Raw genomic sequence first — 16,908 nt, forward strand, 5'->3', positions numbered from 1 at the left:
ACGCCAGAAGCTCCTTGGCACCAAAATGGACGTTTTCTCGCTCTGGTGAATTTCAAAGTGCGTTGGTGTTTTGCCTGTCTGACTGATGTGTTGACCTCGTTTCAGAAATGGAAGCGTTGCTCAAGAAAACCTGCGACCAGCTACTGGAAGCCCGCAAGGTTGGTCTTGTGCACAGTATAATGTGTCATTACATATGTGTCATTATGTGTCATTACATATTATAACATGTATAATAATACAATATAATAATTTGTACATCTACAAATAATAATGATATAATAACATAACATATTATAATTTCTATGTCTTTATTAATGATTTTTCTCATAGATTTCTGAGAATCAGGTTGCAAAGCATAAGGAGCTCATGACTGTTTGCCAGGAAGAACATGAAACAATCTCCAAGTTGCAGACTGCTTTAGAGCAGAGTATTGAGACAGCTTCTGAATACGTAAGTGCTTTTAACTCTCTGATGAACATGACAAAGACATAGTAATGTGTCACAATACAAAGTAGGATATCAGAGTACAGAAAATGGTGACATTGTAAGCGTTACAAAAGAGGTAAACCTGCCCTGACTATTTTGATACTGTGTTTTTCTTCAGAGGGCCTTTGTTGATGGCATTAAAGAGACTTTGAAAAAGAAAGACGAGCTTCTGGACCAGATGCAGCACGAGCAGCATTCACTCAAGGAGAAGGTGATGGAACTCTCCAGTGATCTGACGAAGCAGGACCTGGTGTACAGAAACACCGTCTCCATGCTGGAGACAGAGAGGGCAGCAACCACCCGTCTCACTGCTGAGAATCAGGCTTTGACCTGGAAGCTTGTGGAGTTCCAGCAGATCACCAATGAAATGAGCACCAAGCTCCAAGCACTGGAGACTGATTTAAGTATCCAGACAAACACAGTGGTTGATCTTTCTGAGGAACTTCAGAAAGCCAAAGCTCTTCTCAGGAACGGGGAAGAAGAGCGTAGCCAGCAGTCCAGCACCATCAGCTCCTTGAAGCTGGAGGTGGGGGAGCTCCAGCAGACGCTCCACACACTTTCCAGAGGAAGAAAGTCCAACTGTGCTTACATGGCAGTGGTGACATCTTCGAATGAGGAGAGCCGGAGGATCGAGGCCATGGAGAGAGTGCTGAGCAGCACCAGAAAGGAGATTCAAAAAGCCTGTGAGGAGCTGAGACAAAAACAAGACGCTGAAAAAAACGAGAGGTCCAGGGAGCGGGAGCTGGCTGAGTTAAAGGCCATGTGCACTGCCCTGAGGGAGAAGCTCCAGCAATGCCAGAATGAACAGGCCCAGGTGGAGAAGGCACAGAGGAGACAGAAAGACATGGAGGAGAAGCTGGCACATAAAGATCTGGAACTCAACTCTAAAGCTCAGGAGGTTTTAGGGTAAGACCCTTATTAATCGATTTTACTCAGCAATGCTCAAACTGTTCCCTTGTCTTTTAATAACATGCAGTTATAGGCATTATATATCAGATAATACATAGGTCTGATCCAAACTGAAAACATGGTAACAGTTGGCTGTACACAGTATCAGAACAGCAGTTTGTATTGTAACAGTTTGTATTGTAACCACAGGGCAGTGATGGCCTGGTGGTTAAGAAACTGGTCTTGTGACCGGAGGGTCGTGGGTTCAATTCCCAGACCTGAGGCCATGACTGTGGTGCCCCTGAGCAAGGCCCTTAACCATCAATTGTGCTCACTTCTATAAAAAAAAAAAAAGAGATATAAGTCGCTCTGGATAAGGGCCTGCCAAATGCCATAAATGTAAATGTATTGTATGGTTACAGGCTCCAGAAGCAGATGTGTGATGACCAGGATCAAATCAAGACCTTAAGTGCTAATCTGCTGCAGAAGGAGTACAACATCTCGTATCTCCAATCAGAGATGCGTCAGGGCAACACCCGTATTGCCGTGCTGCAGAAAGAGGTTAGTAAACAAACCATGGTGTTAAAAATAATCAACGTGGCAGGCAGAGTGGGTGGCGTTAAACCTAACATGTCGGATCACTTCATCGTCCCCCTTAAGGTACAGACCCTGGCTGAAGCTCTCTGGGAGCACAGAACCAAGAGAGTTGACGCGGAGGGAGAGAGGGACAGAGCTCTCAGCGCCTTGTGGAATCAAGAACAGACCATTGCGCAGCTGAAGACTGTGAGTGCCGTTCATTAAGTCTTACTGAGCTAGTGATCTTTCACACGGGCTTCCTGCGTGTTTTCTCATAGCTTTTTCCATGTCGTTGACAGGAGCAGGTCGGGTCGCAACAAACTCTCCGGAAATACTGGGAGACGTGTCAGCGTGAGTACTTTAACACAAACACCCCACAGTACAGCAGTACTAGTGCTGACACCGTGAGAAGGAGCCAACGGTTGCAGAGACGCCTTCTGCTTTAGACCTCTTGAACCGGTGCTCTTGTGCGGTGTGCTCTAGTATGTGAAATAAGTGGAAAACCTCACCTGGTGTTTGATCTTTTGCCTGTAGTGCTTCAGGAAAAGGACAAGCTGATTCACGAATTGCGGTTCACCCTCGCGGAGAAAGAGAGGGCACGTGTGGAGCAGGAGAAATGTCTTGACGCTCTGCAAAAGGACATCAGATCCCTAACTGAAAGTAATGGGAGGCCATTGCATTTTTTTGAACACACAGATTGTTAAGGAACTCGTCTTTTATAGTCGCTGACGTTGGTAACGCTATTCAACCATTTCTCACAGAGCTGGATAAGTTGGAGAGGGGGACCAGACAGAGTGGGACTGCCTGTGGTCCTGATCCCGCACATCCCAAGGGAGATAACAAGCGGGACACTACAGGACGCTGCACAGTAAGCCCCCCCAACAAACCCAAGAAACCAGCGGGGAAAGACCAGAAGACAAAGCAACCACAGCAAGACACCAGTGGCAGAGTGCAGCGCAATGTAAGGTTCTCTGTCTCTCTCACACACACACACACACACACACACACACACACACACACACACACAAGCAGTGTTTTTTTTGTCTCACTGCTTATGGTCATAAAGCCACAGTAACGCTATACATGTAAACAATTTGAGAGAGATGCAGACACAACAGTGAAGAGCAATGCAGACATAACAGTTAAGATAAATTCAGACAGCAGTCAGTGTCAATCATCTCCTAATTAACATACAGCCCTGATCCCAGATCAGCACTACAGGCTCAGGACCTTCCAGCACCTGCAAACCCGTGTTGTCTTGTCCTCACCAGCCCTCTTTCTGATTGCACTCGGCAGGACTCTTCGGTCTCCACTAAGACGAAGGATAACCGCTCCTCTAAAACAGCAAGCCCAACACCATCGACGTCCGCAGGGCATTCGCAGGGCGTCGACGTCCGCAAGGCTGGAAGCGGCAGGTCCATTAAACCAGCTCAGAAGAGAAAGTTCACAGAGGTCTGTAGCTCCCGGAGGGCTCTTGACAGAACCTGCCTTAAAAAAATAATTAAATGTTTGACTTTTTTTAGGAGTTGCTCACAATTAGCTGGTTGAATAGTATCCTCGTAACCTGTCCTGAACCTGTCTGCGTTGTTTTATGTGTGGTCTAGGACTCCGTGCCATCTGACAACGGGAAGAAACTGCGGCACCGGACGACCTCCAGGGTCAGCGTGACGTCTGTGAAGGTTTGTGTCTGCGCAGCAGAGCTGCTCTTATACCTGTGGCTCCAAGATCACGATCACGGCAGTAATGAATGCTGATCGCTTGGACCAGGGCTGTAATTACAACTGTAGTTATTACTGTAACCGGTTCCTGTAGGGTATAATTAAAACACCCTGTCGTGAAAATGTTTTTGATTTGTCAGTCTAAGACAAGTGAGGACGGATCCAGTTGAGCGCACCCTCCTCGCCCCCGCCCTGGCCCCTCTGACGCAGGCTTCCACCCAGCCAAGAAGATCCCCCAGAGCTCCAACCCTGCAGAGATGAAGAGAAAACCCATGAGGTTAGATCGCAGGCTGTTCTAGCCCCAAAGCTCATCACCATTGATTACACCTTCACATCTGTTGAGTAGGGCTCTGGGATGCCCGTAACTTCAGTACAGTGTTATCATAGTGAACCTATTGTTTTTGGGCTGACTGAGGTGATTTTGGGAATTGTAGTTTTCAAGCTTTTTCTGGTTTCCTTTGTAGATCATGAGTACATCAACATGACAGAAATCATCTCACTGTCAAGCGGAAGACGTAGAAGACTTCAGGCTTCAGGCTTTCCAACCACACAGAAACCACACAGATTGTTAAGTAACTCGTCTTTTATAGTCGCTGACGTTGGTAACGCTATTCAACCATTTCTCAAAGAGCTGGATAAGTTGGAGAGGGGGACCAGAGAGAGTGGGACTGCCTGTGGTCCTGATCCCACACATCCCAGGGAAGATAACAAGCGGGACACTACAGGACGCTGCACAGTAAGTGCTTCGTACTCTTTGATGGCAACATATTTCTCATCCTGCTGCTTTTCTCAGAGGAAACAGAGGCTCATCACCATTGATTACACCTTCACATCTGTTGAGTAGGGCTCTGGGATGCCTGTAACTTCAGTACAGTGTTATCATAGTAACCTATTGTTATTGTAATCACTGAGGTGATTTTGGGAATTGTAGTTTTCAAGCTGTTTCTGATTTCCTTCGCAGATCATGAGTACATCAACATGACAGAAATCATCTCACTGTCAAGCGGAAGACGTAGAAGACTTCAGGCTTCAGGCTTTTCAACAATAAACCACTTCTTGAATAAATAAAAGTTCTTCCAAATGGTTCTGTTTTTCATTAATAGAAAAAAAACACCGGCTAAAGTTTCCTATATACAGTAGTGTTCAAAATAATAGCAGTCCAATATGACCAACCAGATTAATCACTGTTCTTGACAGTGACAGTTAGATGCCTGTGTGAAGCTAATCTATTAACAAGATGTCCCCACAAAGTCCCACTGTTAAAAGACACATACTGAAGCGGATACAATTTGTCAAAGAACACATCAACTGGCCCAAAGAGAAATGGAGAAACATATTGTGGACTGGTGAAAGTAAAAAATGGTCTTTTTGGGTCGAAGGACTGTAGACAGTTTTGTCAGACGACCCCCAAACTCAATTCAAGCCACAGAACACTGAAGACATGGTTTCACTTACAGTTTGCATATATCAGAATACTTGAACAGGTCATGTTGCCTTACGCTGAAGAGATAATACCCTTGAAATGGGTGTTTCAACAAGACCACACCCCTAAACACACCAGTAAACGAGCAGTTACCAGTTGAGAGGTACCAGAAGTTGGTTGACTCTATGCAACACAAATGTGATGCAGTTCTAAAAAACTGTGGTTAGTCATCTAAATTTTAGGATAGTGATTCACAGGAAATCATTAAAAAGGAGTACATATTTTGAGTTTGTAAAGACAAATGCAGACACTGCTATTTTTTTTAACAGCCCAATGTTCATTTTTTGTTATTTTCTGTAAAGTAGTTACAAATTATATACATTTCTCTTCATGTTTTGATTTGGAAAACAGTATGCAATGTTCCATATGCATGGAAATAAAGATTTTGTGCTTAACTCATGTTTTTAAATACACTATTATTTTGAACACAACTGTATCTACGTTACGTGAATACGTCTGTTACTGGCGTCACTTCAGCTGCGTGGCCAGGTGCTCAAACTGGTACTGCAAGGGGTTCAATAGCTTGAGGCATGACAGACATTAGTGAGTTAGTGCATACATTATCCAGACAAATCAGAATAAACTAGGACAACAACCAGTAAAACGGTCCTGACAAATTAAGGTGATCTTTACAAAATCTACATTTCTTTTCTTTCTCTTTCTCTTTCTCTAATGAGCAAATCTTTCTTTGTATTTTGCATAATGACCTTCAGGTTAAGAGTTACCACAAGCAGGCAATTATTATACATAGCTAGGTCAACTGAGGTCAGTTCCTACAACTACATAATGCAAACAAATAAGCAGAGGTAGGTATAGCTATCCATCCATATGCTGAGTGAATAAATAGGCTACAGATGGACAAAACTTGCTGAATGCTATATTTGTAAAAAAAAAAAAAAAAAAAACTCTTTATCAACGAAAGTGCCCCCTTGAAACTTTGGGTTTCCTGTGCCCTGAAATGAGCCACCACCTCGCACACAGCCGACCTCTCTCTTCCTTGGTCACACCAGATGTGCTACAGCAGCAGTTCAGTTCAGCGAGTGGAAGGAAGCGTCTTCAGCACAGCACGCACGGTCACAGACACAGGTAAAATATACATCGAGTAAAATCGTACTGTTTGCCCTCTAAGCCCAACGTGAAATCATTTTGTTGTGCAGTAAAATGTATCATACAGCACCAAACTACCTGATAAACTAGTCACTCTAGCCCAAATCAATGATAGATAACGTGAGGACGACCACATACAAATAATCACGGTAAAGTTTGCAAATCTATGTGTTAAGCTGAATGTTTTCTGTTGTATAGGTTTTGTTAGGCAACATAAATTAACACATTCATTTGTGAAAGAAGAAACGGGAAGTTCCCCATTACCTGTGAAAAATTCATGTAATGACAACACGCAGTAGCCTATAACTCCTTCTCCTACTTTTTGGTCTTTTTAATGTTTTAATTGTAGGCCTATATTGATTTACTAATTCCAAAATATATGCACCAAGGCCTGCAGACAGTGGAGGATAAACAGAAGTTAACTGAAGGACTTACCTGTGAAGTCTATCGTTAAAGGAAGAGAGAGGTCGGGTGTGTGCGAGGTGGTGGCTCATTTCAGGGCATTGTTTTTAATCGCTCAGGTTTTCAAAAGATAATTTCAAACCGACCTCAGTAAAATGATAATAATAAAAAAAAAACGAAGTTTCAAAAGGGCACTTTGGTTGATAAAGGGCAGAGTTGGTGGTGCTTTAGCACCACCTGATGTCTATGTGTGCACGCCACTGATAGTTAATAGTTAATATTGGATATGGAAAAAGAGGTCTATAATATATTGTAAACAAGAATGTGCCCACCAGTGATGCTCACAAGTCATTTTTTGCAAGTCCAAGTCAAGTCTCAAGTCTTTGGTCTCAAGTCCAAGTCCAAATATTTGAGTGACACTGTAGTCGCAAATCACTTTATAGTTGTAATGGCTGTTATGACACTTCTGATGTATGATAGCTTAAACTAGTAAGTTGAGAAATACAATTTCAAAAAGTACACGCACACACCCAAATGTTTTCTAGATAAATTTTGTATCTGTAATTTTCTCCAAAAAGTATTTTTCTTACAAAACTGACATTGTTCTGGATACAATATTCTCTTCTTTCAGTAGAACATCTGCTATATTTTGTTCTAAAAGATAAAGGAGGGCTGTGAAATAAAAAAATCGAAATCTTTCTAACAATCACATTTTTAAACTATATATAACTATATATAACTATATAAAATATATATGATGTCACGGTGAGGGAGCCGGGTCGCCACAGGAGGGCACGCATCCCGGCCAGCAGCCGATCCCAGCACACACCCCCGAGCACCCAACCACTCCCACCATCACAATCACCTGAATACTGATGCACCTGTTTTCTATTACGTTGCTCTTTTTTAAGCCCGCAGGTCGTCCGGTCCAGTGCTGCACATTGCCGCTACAACAGCGTCTCTGGATCCGGCGAGCATTCCACTAGCGTTACTTTTGCATCACTGTTTGTGTGTGCGCTAAGAGTATTACTTGGGCATCATTGTTTTGTAGTCATAGAGAACAAATAAAATTAGATGTGGTGGAACCAGCGTCCTGTATTTTTATACCACACACGCTGCAGTTTGCTGCTCTTCAATTTGCTACTTGTGCTACGTTTTTGTACCCAAAACTTAAGAATGGTGGAATAGAAGCGAGCATCCGCACCAGCACCACCATGCTTTCTCCAGTATTTTTGAGACAAAAGGTAACTTTGAGATTGGTCTATAATTTACACAGTCTGTAGTATCAAGACCCGTTTTTTTAAGAATAGGCTGCACCATCGCTAGCTTAAAATAGTCTGGGACACAGCCTGATCCAAGAGACAAATTGATAATTGACTGAATGTGAATGCCCACCGAGTCAAAGACCTTTTTTAAGAATTTTGCAGGGAGAATATCACCAGAAGAAGTAGACGGGTGCAGGCCATGCATAACCTTTTTTAGTTCCTCAAGAGAAATAGGAGAAAACTGCTCTAAAACTACAGGTACAGCCACCTGAGGAACCACTGTAATAGGTATAGAAGGAAGCAGAATATTACCTCTAATATCCCTGACTTTATCTACAAAAAAACTTAAAAACGTTTCACATCATGTCATGCATCACATCAGGTCTTCCCTCCCCTCCTTCCTGGACCTCTACCAGTTTGCGTATTGGTCTAATCGCTCGACTGATGATGCCATCTCCACTGCTTTACACTTAGCCCTTACACACCTGGACAGGAAGGACACCTACGTCCGAATGCTGTTCCTTGACTGCAGTTCGGCACTTAACACTATCATCCCCCAACAGCTCACTCGGCTGAGCAAATCACTGTGCAACTGGCTGCTAGACTTCCTGACCGGAAGACCACAGGCAGTGCGGGTTGGCAGAAACAGATCCAACAGCGTAACACTGAACAAAGGGGCTCCCCAAGGATGTGTGCTGAGCCCCCTTCTGTTCGCGCTGCTGACCCACTACTGCACACCAGAGCACCCCTCCAATCTCTTCATCAAGTTTGCGGATGACACAACGGTGGTGGGTCTCATCAGCGACAACGATGAGACACACTACAGGAGCGAGGTGAGCCACCTGGCCTCCTGGTGCAAACACAACAATCTCTCTCTGAACACCAACAAGACCAAGGAAATTGTTGTGGACTTCAGGAGAACTCGCACCCAGCACACTCCCCTGTTCATCAACGATACTGCGGTGGAGAGGGTGAGCAGCACCAAGTTCCTGGGTGTGTGCGTCACAGAGGACCTGAAGATCGTCGGTACCTCTCTCCCCTCCCTTCCGGACTTATTCAGCTCCCGCCTCACACGGAAAGCCCTTCACCTGGCAGGAGACCCAACCCACCCACTACACAGCTTCTTCAGCCTGCTGCCATCAGGGAGGAGACTGTGGAGTCTCAGGACCACTAGACTGAAGGACAGCTACATACACCAGGCTGTGAGGATGCTGAACTCTCTCCCAACTTTACCCCCCCCCCCCCCCCTCCTAACCCCAGCACACACTCATACAGCATCCAGATCAACACAGTACTGATCTGTTGATACACTGGTACTGTTATTCCCTCTTAATCCCCCATCTCATCTTACCACTTCACTACCCTTGTATTGCACTATTGTCCCGTTTCGTGTCTCTTGTCACATTTATGTTTACTCTGTAGTTATTGACGTAAAATATACATGTCTTATGATTTGACTGATTTTTTCCCGAAAAAAAATCAAATGGCCTTGGACCCAAAAAGACCAATTTTACTTTCATCAGTCCACAATACGTTTCTCCATTTCTCTTTGGGCCAGTTGATGTGTTCTTTGGCAAATTGTATCCGCTTCAGTACGTGTCTTTTAACAGTGGGACTTTGTGGGGACATCTTGTTAATAGATTAGCTTCACACAGGCATCTTCTAACTGTCACTGTCAAGAACAGTGATTAATCTGGTTGGTCATATAGAACTGCTAGTATTTTGAACACTACTGTATATAGGAAACTTTAGCTGGTGCTTTTTTTCTATTAATGAGAAATAGAACCATTTGGAAGAACTTGTTTCATTTATTCAAGAAGAGGTTTATTGTTGGAAAGCCTGAAGCTGATCTTATGATGGTGGTCGTGTCAATTGACCAGCTCAATGTGGTGGTTTCTTCTTTACAGCCCTGCAGACGTCGATGCTGAACTTCACTTTCCATTTGGATGCCCTGTGGACGTCGATGGTGTTGGGCTTGCTGTTTTGGAGGAGCGGTTATCCTTCGTCTTAGTGGAGACCGAAGAGTCCTGCCGAGTGCAATCAGAAAGAGGGCTGGTGAGGACAAGACAACACGGGTTTGCAGGTGCTGGAAGGTCCTGAGCCTGTAGTGCTGATCTGGGATCAGGTCTGTATGTTAATTAGGAGATGATTGACACTGACTGCTGTCTGAATTTATCTTAACTGTTATGTCTGCATCTCTCTTAAATTGTTTACATGTACATCATTATTGTGGCTTTGTGACCAGTGTGTTGACCAGTGAGAAAAGAAAAAAAAAAAAACCACTGCTAGATTTTAATAGCCAAAACAAGCAAGTGTGTGTGAGACAAAGAACCTACTCTGCCACTGGTGTCTTGCTGTGGTGTCTTGCTCTGGTCTTTCCCCGCTGGTTTCTTGGGTTTGTTGGGGGACAGAACCGTTTCTCCAGACTTTCCCTTCAACTTTGTGTCTCTCTGGAACATCAAAAGGAACATCTAGAACAACACTTCCACCCACTCTGAAAACATTCCTCTGTTTCCTCTGAGAAAAGCAGCAGGATGAGAAATATGTTGCCATCAAAGAGTACGAAGCAACACTTACTGTGCAGCGTCCTGTAGTGTCCCGCTTGTTATCTCCCTTGGGATGTGCGGGATCAGGACCACAGGCAGTCCCACTCTGTCTGGTCCCCCTCTCCAACTTATCCAGCTCTGTGAGAAATGGTTGAATAGCGTTACCAACGTCAGCGACTATAAAAGACGAGTTCCTTAACAATCTGTGTGTTCAAAAAAATGCAATGGCCTCCCATTACTTTCAGTTAGGGATCTGATGTCCTTTTGCAGAGCGTCAAGACATTTCTCCTGCTCCACACGTGCCCTCTCTTTCTCCGCGAGGGTGAACCGCAATTCGTGAATCAGCTTGTCCTTTTCCTGAAGCACTACAGGCAAAAGATCAAACACCAGGTGAGGTTTTCCACTTATTTCACATACTAGAGCACACCGCACAAGAGCACCGGTTCAAGAGGTCTAAAGCAGAAGGCGTCTCTGCAACCGTCGGCTCCTTCTCACGGCGTTAGCACTAGTACTGCTGTACTGTGGGGTGTTTGTGTTAAAGTACTCACGCTGACACGTCTCCCAGTATTTCCGGAGAGTTTGTTGCGACCCAACCTGCTCCTGTCAACGACATGGAAAAAGCTATGAGAAAACACGCAGGAAGCCCGTGTGAAAGATCACTAGCACAGTAAGACTTAATGAACGGCACTCACAGTCTTCAGCTGCGCAATGGTCTGTTCTTGATTCCACAAGGCGCTGAGAGCTCTGTCCCTCTCTCCCTCCGCGTCAACTCTCTTGGTTCTGTGCTCCCAGAGAGCTTCAGCCAGGGTCTGTACCTTAAGGGGGACGATGAAGTGATCCGACATGTTAGGTTTAACGCCACCCACTCTGCCTGCCACGTTGATTATTTTTAACACCATGGTTTGTTTACTAACCTCTTTCTGCAGCACGGCAATACGGGTGTTGGCCTGACGCATCTCTGATTGGAGATACGAGATGTTGTACTCCTTCTGCAGCAGATCAGCACGTAAGGTCTTGATTTGATCCTGGTCATCACACATCTGCTTCTGGAGCCTGTAACCATACAATACAAATTGCTATGCTGATACTGTGTACAGCCAACTCTTACCATGTTTTCAGTTTGGATCAGACCTATGTATTATCTGATATATAAGGCCAACTGCATGTTATTAAAAGACAAGGGAACAGTTTGAGCATTGCTGAGTAAGATCGATTAATAAGGGTCTTACTTTAAAACCTCCTCCTGGGCCTGTTCCCTCAGGGCAGTGCATCTGTCTTGCCTCAGCTCCTCAAGGACTTTCTCCATCTCCTTTCTGGTGCGGCTCAGCTCTGTCTCCAGGGCCTCGATCTTCCGGCTCTTCTCATGTAAAGTTGTCATGATTGCTTTGATGTTCTTCTGCTGGAGCTCCCCCACCTCCAGCTTCAAGGAGCTGATGGTCCTGGACTGCTGGGTACGCTCTTCTTCACCATCCCTGAGAAGAGCTTTGGCTTTCTGAAGTTCCTCAGAAAGATCAATCACTGTGCTTGTCTGGATACTTAAATCAGTCTCCAGTGCTTGGAGCTTGGTGCTCATGTAATCGGTGACCTGCTGGAACTCGACGAGCTTACTGGACAAAGCCTGATTCTCAGCAGTGAGACGGGTGGCTGCTGCCCTCTCTGTCTCCAGCATGGAGACGGTGTTTCTGTACACCAGGTCCTGCTGCATCAGATCATTGGCAAGTTCCTTCACCTTCTCCTTTAGTGAATGCTGCTCGTGCTGCATCTGGTCCAGAAGCTCGTCTTTCTTTTTCAAAGTCTGCACAAGCCGCTGGATTTCCTGGTCTTTCACCTCCTCCTTGCCATTGTTGACCAAACACTTGCATTTTTTTCTATAATGCAATATTTCCTCTTTAACACCATCAACAAAGGACCTCTGAAGAAAAACACAGTATCAAAATAGTCAGGGCAGGTTTACCTCTTTTGTAACGCTTACAATGTCACTATTTTCTGTACTCTGATATCCTACTGTGTATTGTCACACATTACTATGTCTTTGTCACGTTCATCAGAGTTAAAATCACTTACGTATTCAGACGCTGTCTCAATACTTTGCTCTAAAGAATTCTCCAACTTGAAGATCTTTTCATCTTTTTCCTGGCAAGTCATCATGAGCTCCTTATATTTCGCCACCTGATGCTGATAAATCTATGAGGAAAATCATTAATAAACACATAGAAATGCTATTATAATATGTAATGACACATAATGACACATATGTAATGACACATTATACTGTGCACAAGACCAACCTTGTGGGCTTCCAGTAGCTGGTCGCATGTTTTCTTGAGCAACGCTTCCATTTCTGAAACGAGGTCAACACATCAGTCAGACAGGCAAAACACCAACGCGCTTCAAAGTTCACCAGAGCGAGAAAACTATTTGGTGCCAAGAGCTTCTGGCATTTGAGAAGCTCCTCCACTATTTTGACAGCCAGCTAATAATCCATGAACCATTTGAATAGTTAAATAGTGCTTTCTTTGTGTTTTACAGTAATCTGACAACTGCTTATTGGTAGGGCCATATGTTTAGGGCCACTAAATGCATAGTAAACATGTCTTATCTAAGAAAATAATAATAACAACCATTAAATAACCTTTCATCTGTTAACCTTTCTCCCAAGAGCCGCATGAAACCAAGCAAAGAGCTGCAGGTTGGCCACTCCTGACCTAAACGTTTGCTACCATCGCCTCAATGTGTATTAATGCACATTTAGCTAGTAAATGTACAACAGTCCCAAAGGTTTAAGAGTTGGTTGCATATCAGTAATAAGGTACGTCAAAAATCACTAAATATCGATACTCTTTCCAAAAACAAATGTTGAATCTACAGTTACTTTAAAAACCGCATTTAAAACCATCATTATACAACAGTTAGTTCCTCACAATCTGAGGTGGATGTTTGTGAGAACTGCGCGGAGCGTTGCCAGGCAACGGCATGTACACACAAAACACAAAACGGCTCTTTGCTTGGATTCACGCGGCTCTTGGGAGAAAGGTTAACAGATGAAATTGTTATTAATGGTCTGTTATTATTATTTTATATACAACCTGCTAAAATTAATCAAATGGATGTTGTTAACATAACGTTTGAGCTGCAGCCAGTTTGGACAGACTCAGAAAAAGACTCCACACTACGACCGAATCACAGCTGGTTATTGGCGATAACACACTCCCTCTCGTCTTCTATCGCTTAATTAAAGTCAAAGGACCGTCAGAAACCCTTAGCGCTAAAAGTCCAAAGACACACACATACCTCTGCAGCAATCTGCGTGGCTGAAGCCTAAATGCTGTGGTGAATAAATATTGTTAAAGTGTTCAACTCCGAGTACTGCTTTCCTCCGACTGTACCCCGCTAATCGCGCGCGCCACTTTATATACAGTTGCTGTATGACGTCATGGGAATTCCCCTTACACCGTTTAATCAACCAATCATATTTCGAATTAGAATGGCGGGGGCGTGGTCCAATGGTCTCGGGATATTCTCGCTGGTCAGAGTTGCCAGGTTCGCGGTTTTCACGCCAAATTGGGCTTGTTTGGAAATCTAGTCGCGGGTGAAAATTCAGCGGAGGCGGGGCGCGTTTTCTTGGGTTACTATTTAGTTGATAAACACTAATGTTACAATATTATTAATGACTTTAATATAAATCGCAATACTGATAATAAATCCCTCATAAACAAAATACTAACTTTGGGCTAGTTTGAGCTTCTGAAGGGTGGGTTTTAGACTAACTTTGGGCTGGATAATTTTGTAAGACCTGGCAACCCTGTCGCTGGTCCGCGTGCGACCGTTCTACGTCTCGTGAGCTTTTAGCTTGTGCGCTAGCTAGTTAGCAGCTGCTAGCAGAGCTACCGTGATGTTTCACAAGAGGAAAGGATGTAATCGCAGGATAACAACACCATTTTCAAGACGGCCATTCAACGAAAAAGTGGATATTGTGAGAAAAGGCCGAGCAACAGCTCATCTTGAGATTGTAACACAAGGCGGTAAAGGGTACGTTAATGACAACAGTGTTATGGAGGTGTTTTTAATACTACACTCATGTTTTCGTGTGTGTGTGTCTAGTGGAGGCCCATGGCCAGTAAGTACACTTCACCAACATGTGTGTGTGGAAATACGTTTAAACTGAATGCATTGTAAGATAGATAACCAGTGTAACGTAGCAGACATACTACAGTGAGCACACCGGTTTGTTTTGGTTTGCCAAACAAAAAGGATGTTTTGAGTTTCAGGATAAAGTTATCAAGATATAATAAGTGAATATAATCAAGATTGGACATGATTAAGCATGAACCAGAGCGTCTGTGTGGTGGTGGGTGGCTATGGGCCTAAGTCTAGCAATATAGCAGCGGTAGAAGAAGATCGTGGCACCATGAAGTCTGGAAATGATGGACTTAGGACCAGGGACTAGAACTACAGTTTTGTACAACAAAGTTTTGGATATATAAGAAAAATAAATGAGATGAAATGAAATGTATCAATAGATTTCCAGTAACCAGGATTAAGAGAGGATTTCAAGAATATAACAGATGGCACACAGAGATGCAGCTGGTCAGAATGCTCTCTATGGTGCTTCTGTAGAATGTGATATAGATATACATATAGATAATTAAATGGAAATGGCCAAGAACTGAAGCCTGTTGATTAACATTAACATTGTGAGATTTATGAACAGGAAGTGAACAAGTGAACAGGACGTGTGCAGTGTTTCTAATGACTAAGTATTAAAAAAGACTCATGCCAGTCTCGGGGAAAAGGAGGAATTTAATGAATAATGCCAGGTTCACACTACACGACTTTTCAGTCGTCAGGTTTTTGTACCGTTCGCACTACATGACTGGTTGTGCTGTAATCGTGAGTCTTTCAGTTGTTGTGGCTTTCACACTACATGACTGATCGGTGACATGGGCTCACGAATTAAACGACTGGGGAATCGCCGACTCATCTGGCTGCCCTCCAAAAACACGAGAACAGTCGCCGACTGGGCTAGATATTAAACATGCTAGATTTTAAACATGCTAGATATTTGTCGGGCGTCTGCGATGAGTCGGCGACCACTCGGCGAGCGTCTTTCAGCATGTCACTACAACACGACTGAGCGAGCGCCGAGTGATCGCCGATTTGCCTCCAACCACAGTTTCTGTCGGCGATCTACAAAAAACAGTCGGCGACTGAAAAACCAGCCTAAAATCGTGTAGTGTGAACCTGGCTTAAGGTGCACAACACAAAACCCGAGACATGATCCAAAGTAAGGAAACAATCACCAGCAGTCAATTGGTACAAAGACAAGCTATATATAGATGGACAAATGGCCCTCAGGTGCTGGGGATTATAATGGGCCCCACCCACCTGAGGCAGGAACACAACGCAACAGCAACAGAACAACATGTGTGTGTTGTAGTGCATGGGGAGGAGTTGTTCTCGTCTCTGCAGGTTGTCTAGCTGCATCTAGCTGCACTCTCAATTTTCTCTCAGTCTTTAGCACTCAGTTCAGAGTAATAATAATAATAATAATAATAATAATAATAATCTTTATTTGTATAGCACCTTTCATACATACATGTAACTCAAAGTGCTTTACAGTATAAATAAAAGAAACATTAAAAGGAGATAAGACAAAGACAAAAAGACAAAAGAAAATGTTAAAAGAAATTAAAGATAGAAATATTAAAATAACATAAAAAGTAAAAAGTGAAGTAAGTAAGATAATAAAAAGTAAAGTAAATAAGATAAGAAACTCTATCTTAATAGTTTTAACTAAAAGCGGATCTAAACAGGAATGTTTTGAGACTGCTCTTAAAACTATGCAGGGATGAAATGCCTCTGAGCTCTTCAGGAAGAGAATTCCAGAGCTTTGGGCCATAGTGGCTAAAAGCACCCTCGCCAATCTTTAATCGGCTTTTAGGAATCACCAGTAGATTACTGTTTGAAGACCTGAGAGACCTGACTGGAACATATCTAACCATCATTTCACTTAGGTAAAGAGGGGCAAGACCATGAAGACATTTAAAAACCATGACTAGAACCTTAAAATCTATTCTAAAGCTGACAGGTAACCAGTGCAGTGAGTGGAGTGCAGGTGTAATATGATCTCTCTTTCTCCTGCGGGTCAGAACCCTTGCGGCCGCGTTCTGAACTCGCTGTAGGTGCGAAATAGAGCTCTTTGGAAGAGCAGATAGAACAGCGTTACAATAATCTAGCCTTGATGTGATAAATGCATGGACAAGTTTTTCACTGTCAGCAGGAGAGAGCATATCTCGGACCTTAGCGATGTTTCGAAGATGAAAGTAAGCTGTCTTGCATGTAGTCATGATGTGTGATTTGAAGCTGAGCTCATTATCAAAGGTGACGCCCAGGTTCTTAACACATTGTCTGGCTTTCAGATTCATTTGATTTAAATA

The 16,908-nt window shown here is 43.6% G+C and overlaps 3 protein-coding genes across 6 annotated transcripts in view; 1 reads left to right on the forward strand and 2 right to left on the reverse strand.

Annotated features, from left to right (window-relative positions):
• LOC143489259 (uncharacterized) overlaps positions 1–16,908 on the forward strand; it is a 52,701-nt gene that overhangs the window by 2,577 nt on the left and 33,216 nt on the right. For 2 of the 4 annotated variants that reach the window (XM_076988153.1, XM_076988152.1), the window contains exons 2-11: positions 106–158; positions 331–450; positions 605–1,392; positions 1,797–1,935; positions 2,035–2,157; positions 2,250–2,301; positions 2,485–2,610; positions 2,712–2,911; positions 3,247–3,402; positions 3,555–3,719. In XM_076988153.1, coding sequence (XP_076844268.1) covers positions 108–158; positions 331–450; positions 605–1,392; positions 1,797–1,935; positions 2,035–2,157; positions 2,250–2,301; positions 2,485–2,610; positions 2,712–2,911; positions 3,247–3,402; positions 3,555–3,704 — 1,905 coding nt within the window. In that variant the 5' untranslated portion in view covers positions 106–107 and the 3' untranslated portion in view covers positions 3,705–3,719. Of the gene's footprint in view, positions 1–105; positions 159–330; positions 451–604; positions 1,393–1,796; positions 1,936–2,034; positions 2,158–2,249; positions 2,302–2,484; positions 2,611–2,711; positions 2,912–3,246; positions 3,403–3,554; positions 3,720–3,808; positions 3,946–4,132; positions 4,405–4,629; positions 4,752–16,908 lie in introns of those variants that run through there. The other 2 variants (XM_076988154.1, XM_076988155.1) reach the window with 2 other exon arrangements.
• LOC143489261 (uncharacterized) overlaps positions 9,759–16,908 on the reverse strand; it is a 52,845-nt gene continuing 45,695 nt past the window's right edge. Inside the window, exon 10 of the mRNA XM_076988158.1 lies at positions 9,759–9,952. Within this exon, the coding sequence (XP_076844273.1) occupies positions 9,857–9,952 (96 nt within the window). The 3' untranslated portion in view covers positions 9,759–9,856. The remainder of the gene's footprint in view (positions 9,953–16,908) is intronic.
• On the reverse strand, positions 9,966–13,612 carry LOC143489197 (uncharacterized). Its single transcript, XM_076988048.1, has 10 exons — positions 13,104–13,612; positions 12,760–12,812; positions 12,536–12,655; positions 11,701–12,383; positions 11,386–11,524; positions 11,164–11,286; positions 11,020–11,071; positions 10,711–10,836; positions 10,353–10,609; positions 9,966–9,977 (listed from the first exon to the last, which is right to left on the reverse strand). The coding sequence occupies exons 1-10, from the start codon at positions 13,108–13,110 to the stop codon at positions 9,966–9,968; spliced, it is 1,572 nt and encodes a 523-aa protein (XP_076844163.1). The 5' UTR covers positions 13,111–13,612.

Source organism: Brachyhypopomus gauderio, unplaced genomic scaffold, assembly GCF_052324685.1.
Source record: "Brachyhypopomus gauderio isolate BG-103 unplaced genomic scaffold, BGAUD_0.2 sc60, whole genome shotgun sequence".
NCBI classification, from domain to species: domain Eukaryota; kingdom Metazoa; phylum Chordata; class Actinopteri; order Gymnotiformes; family Hypopomidae; genus Brachyhypopomus; species Brachyhypopomus gauderio.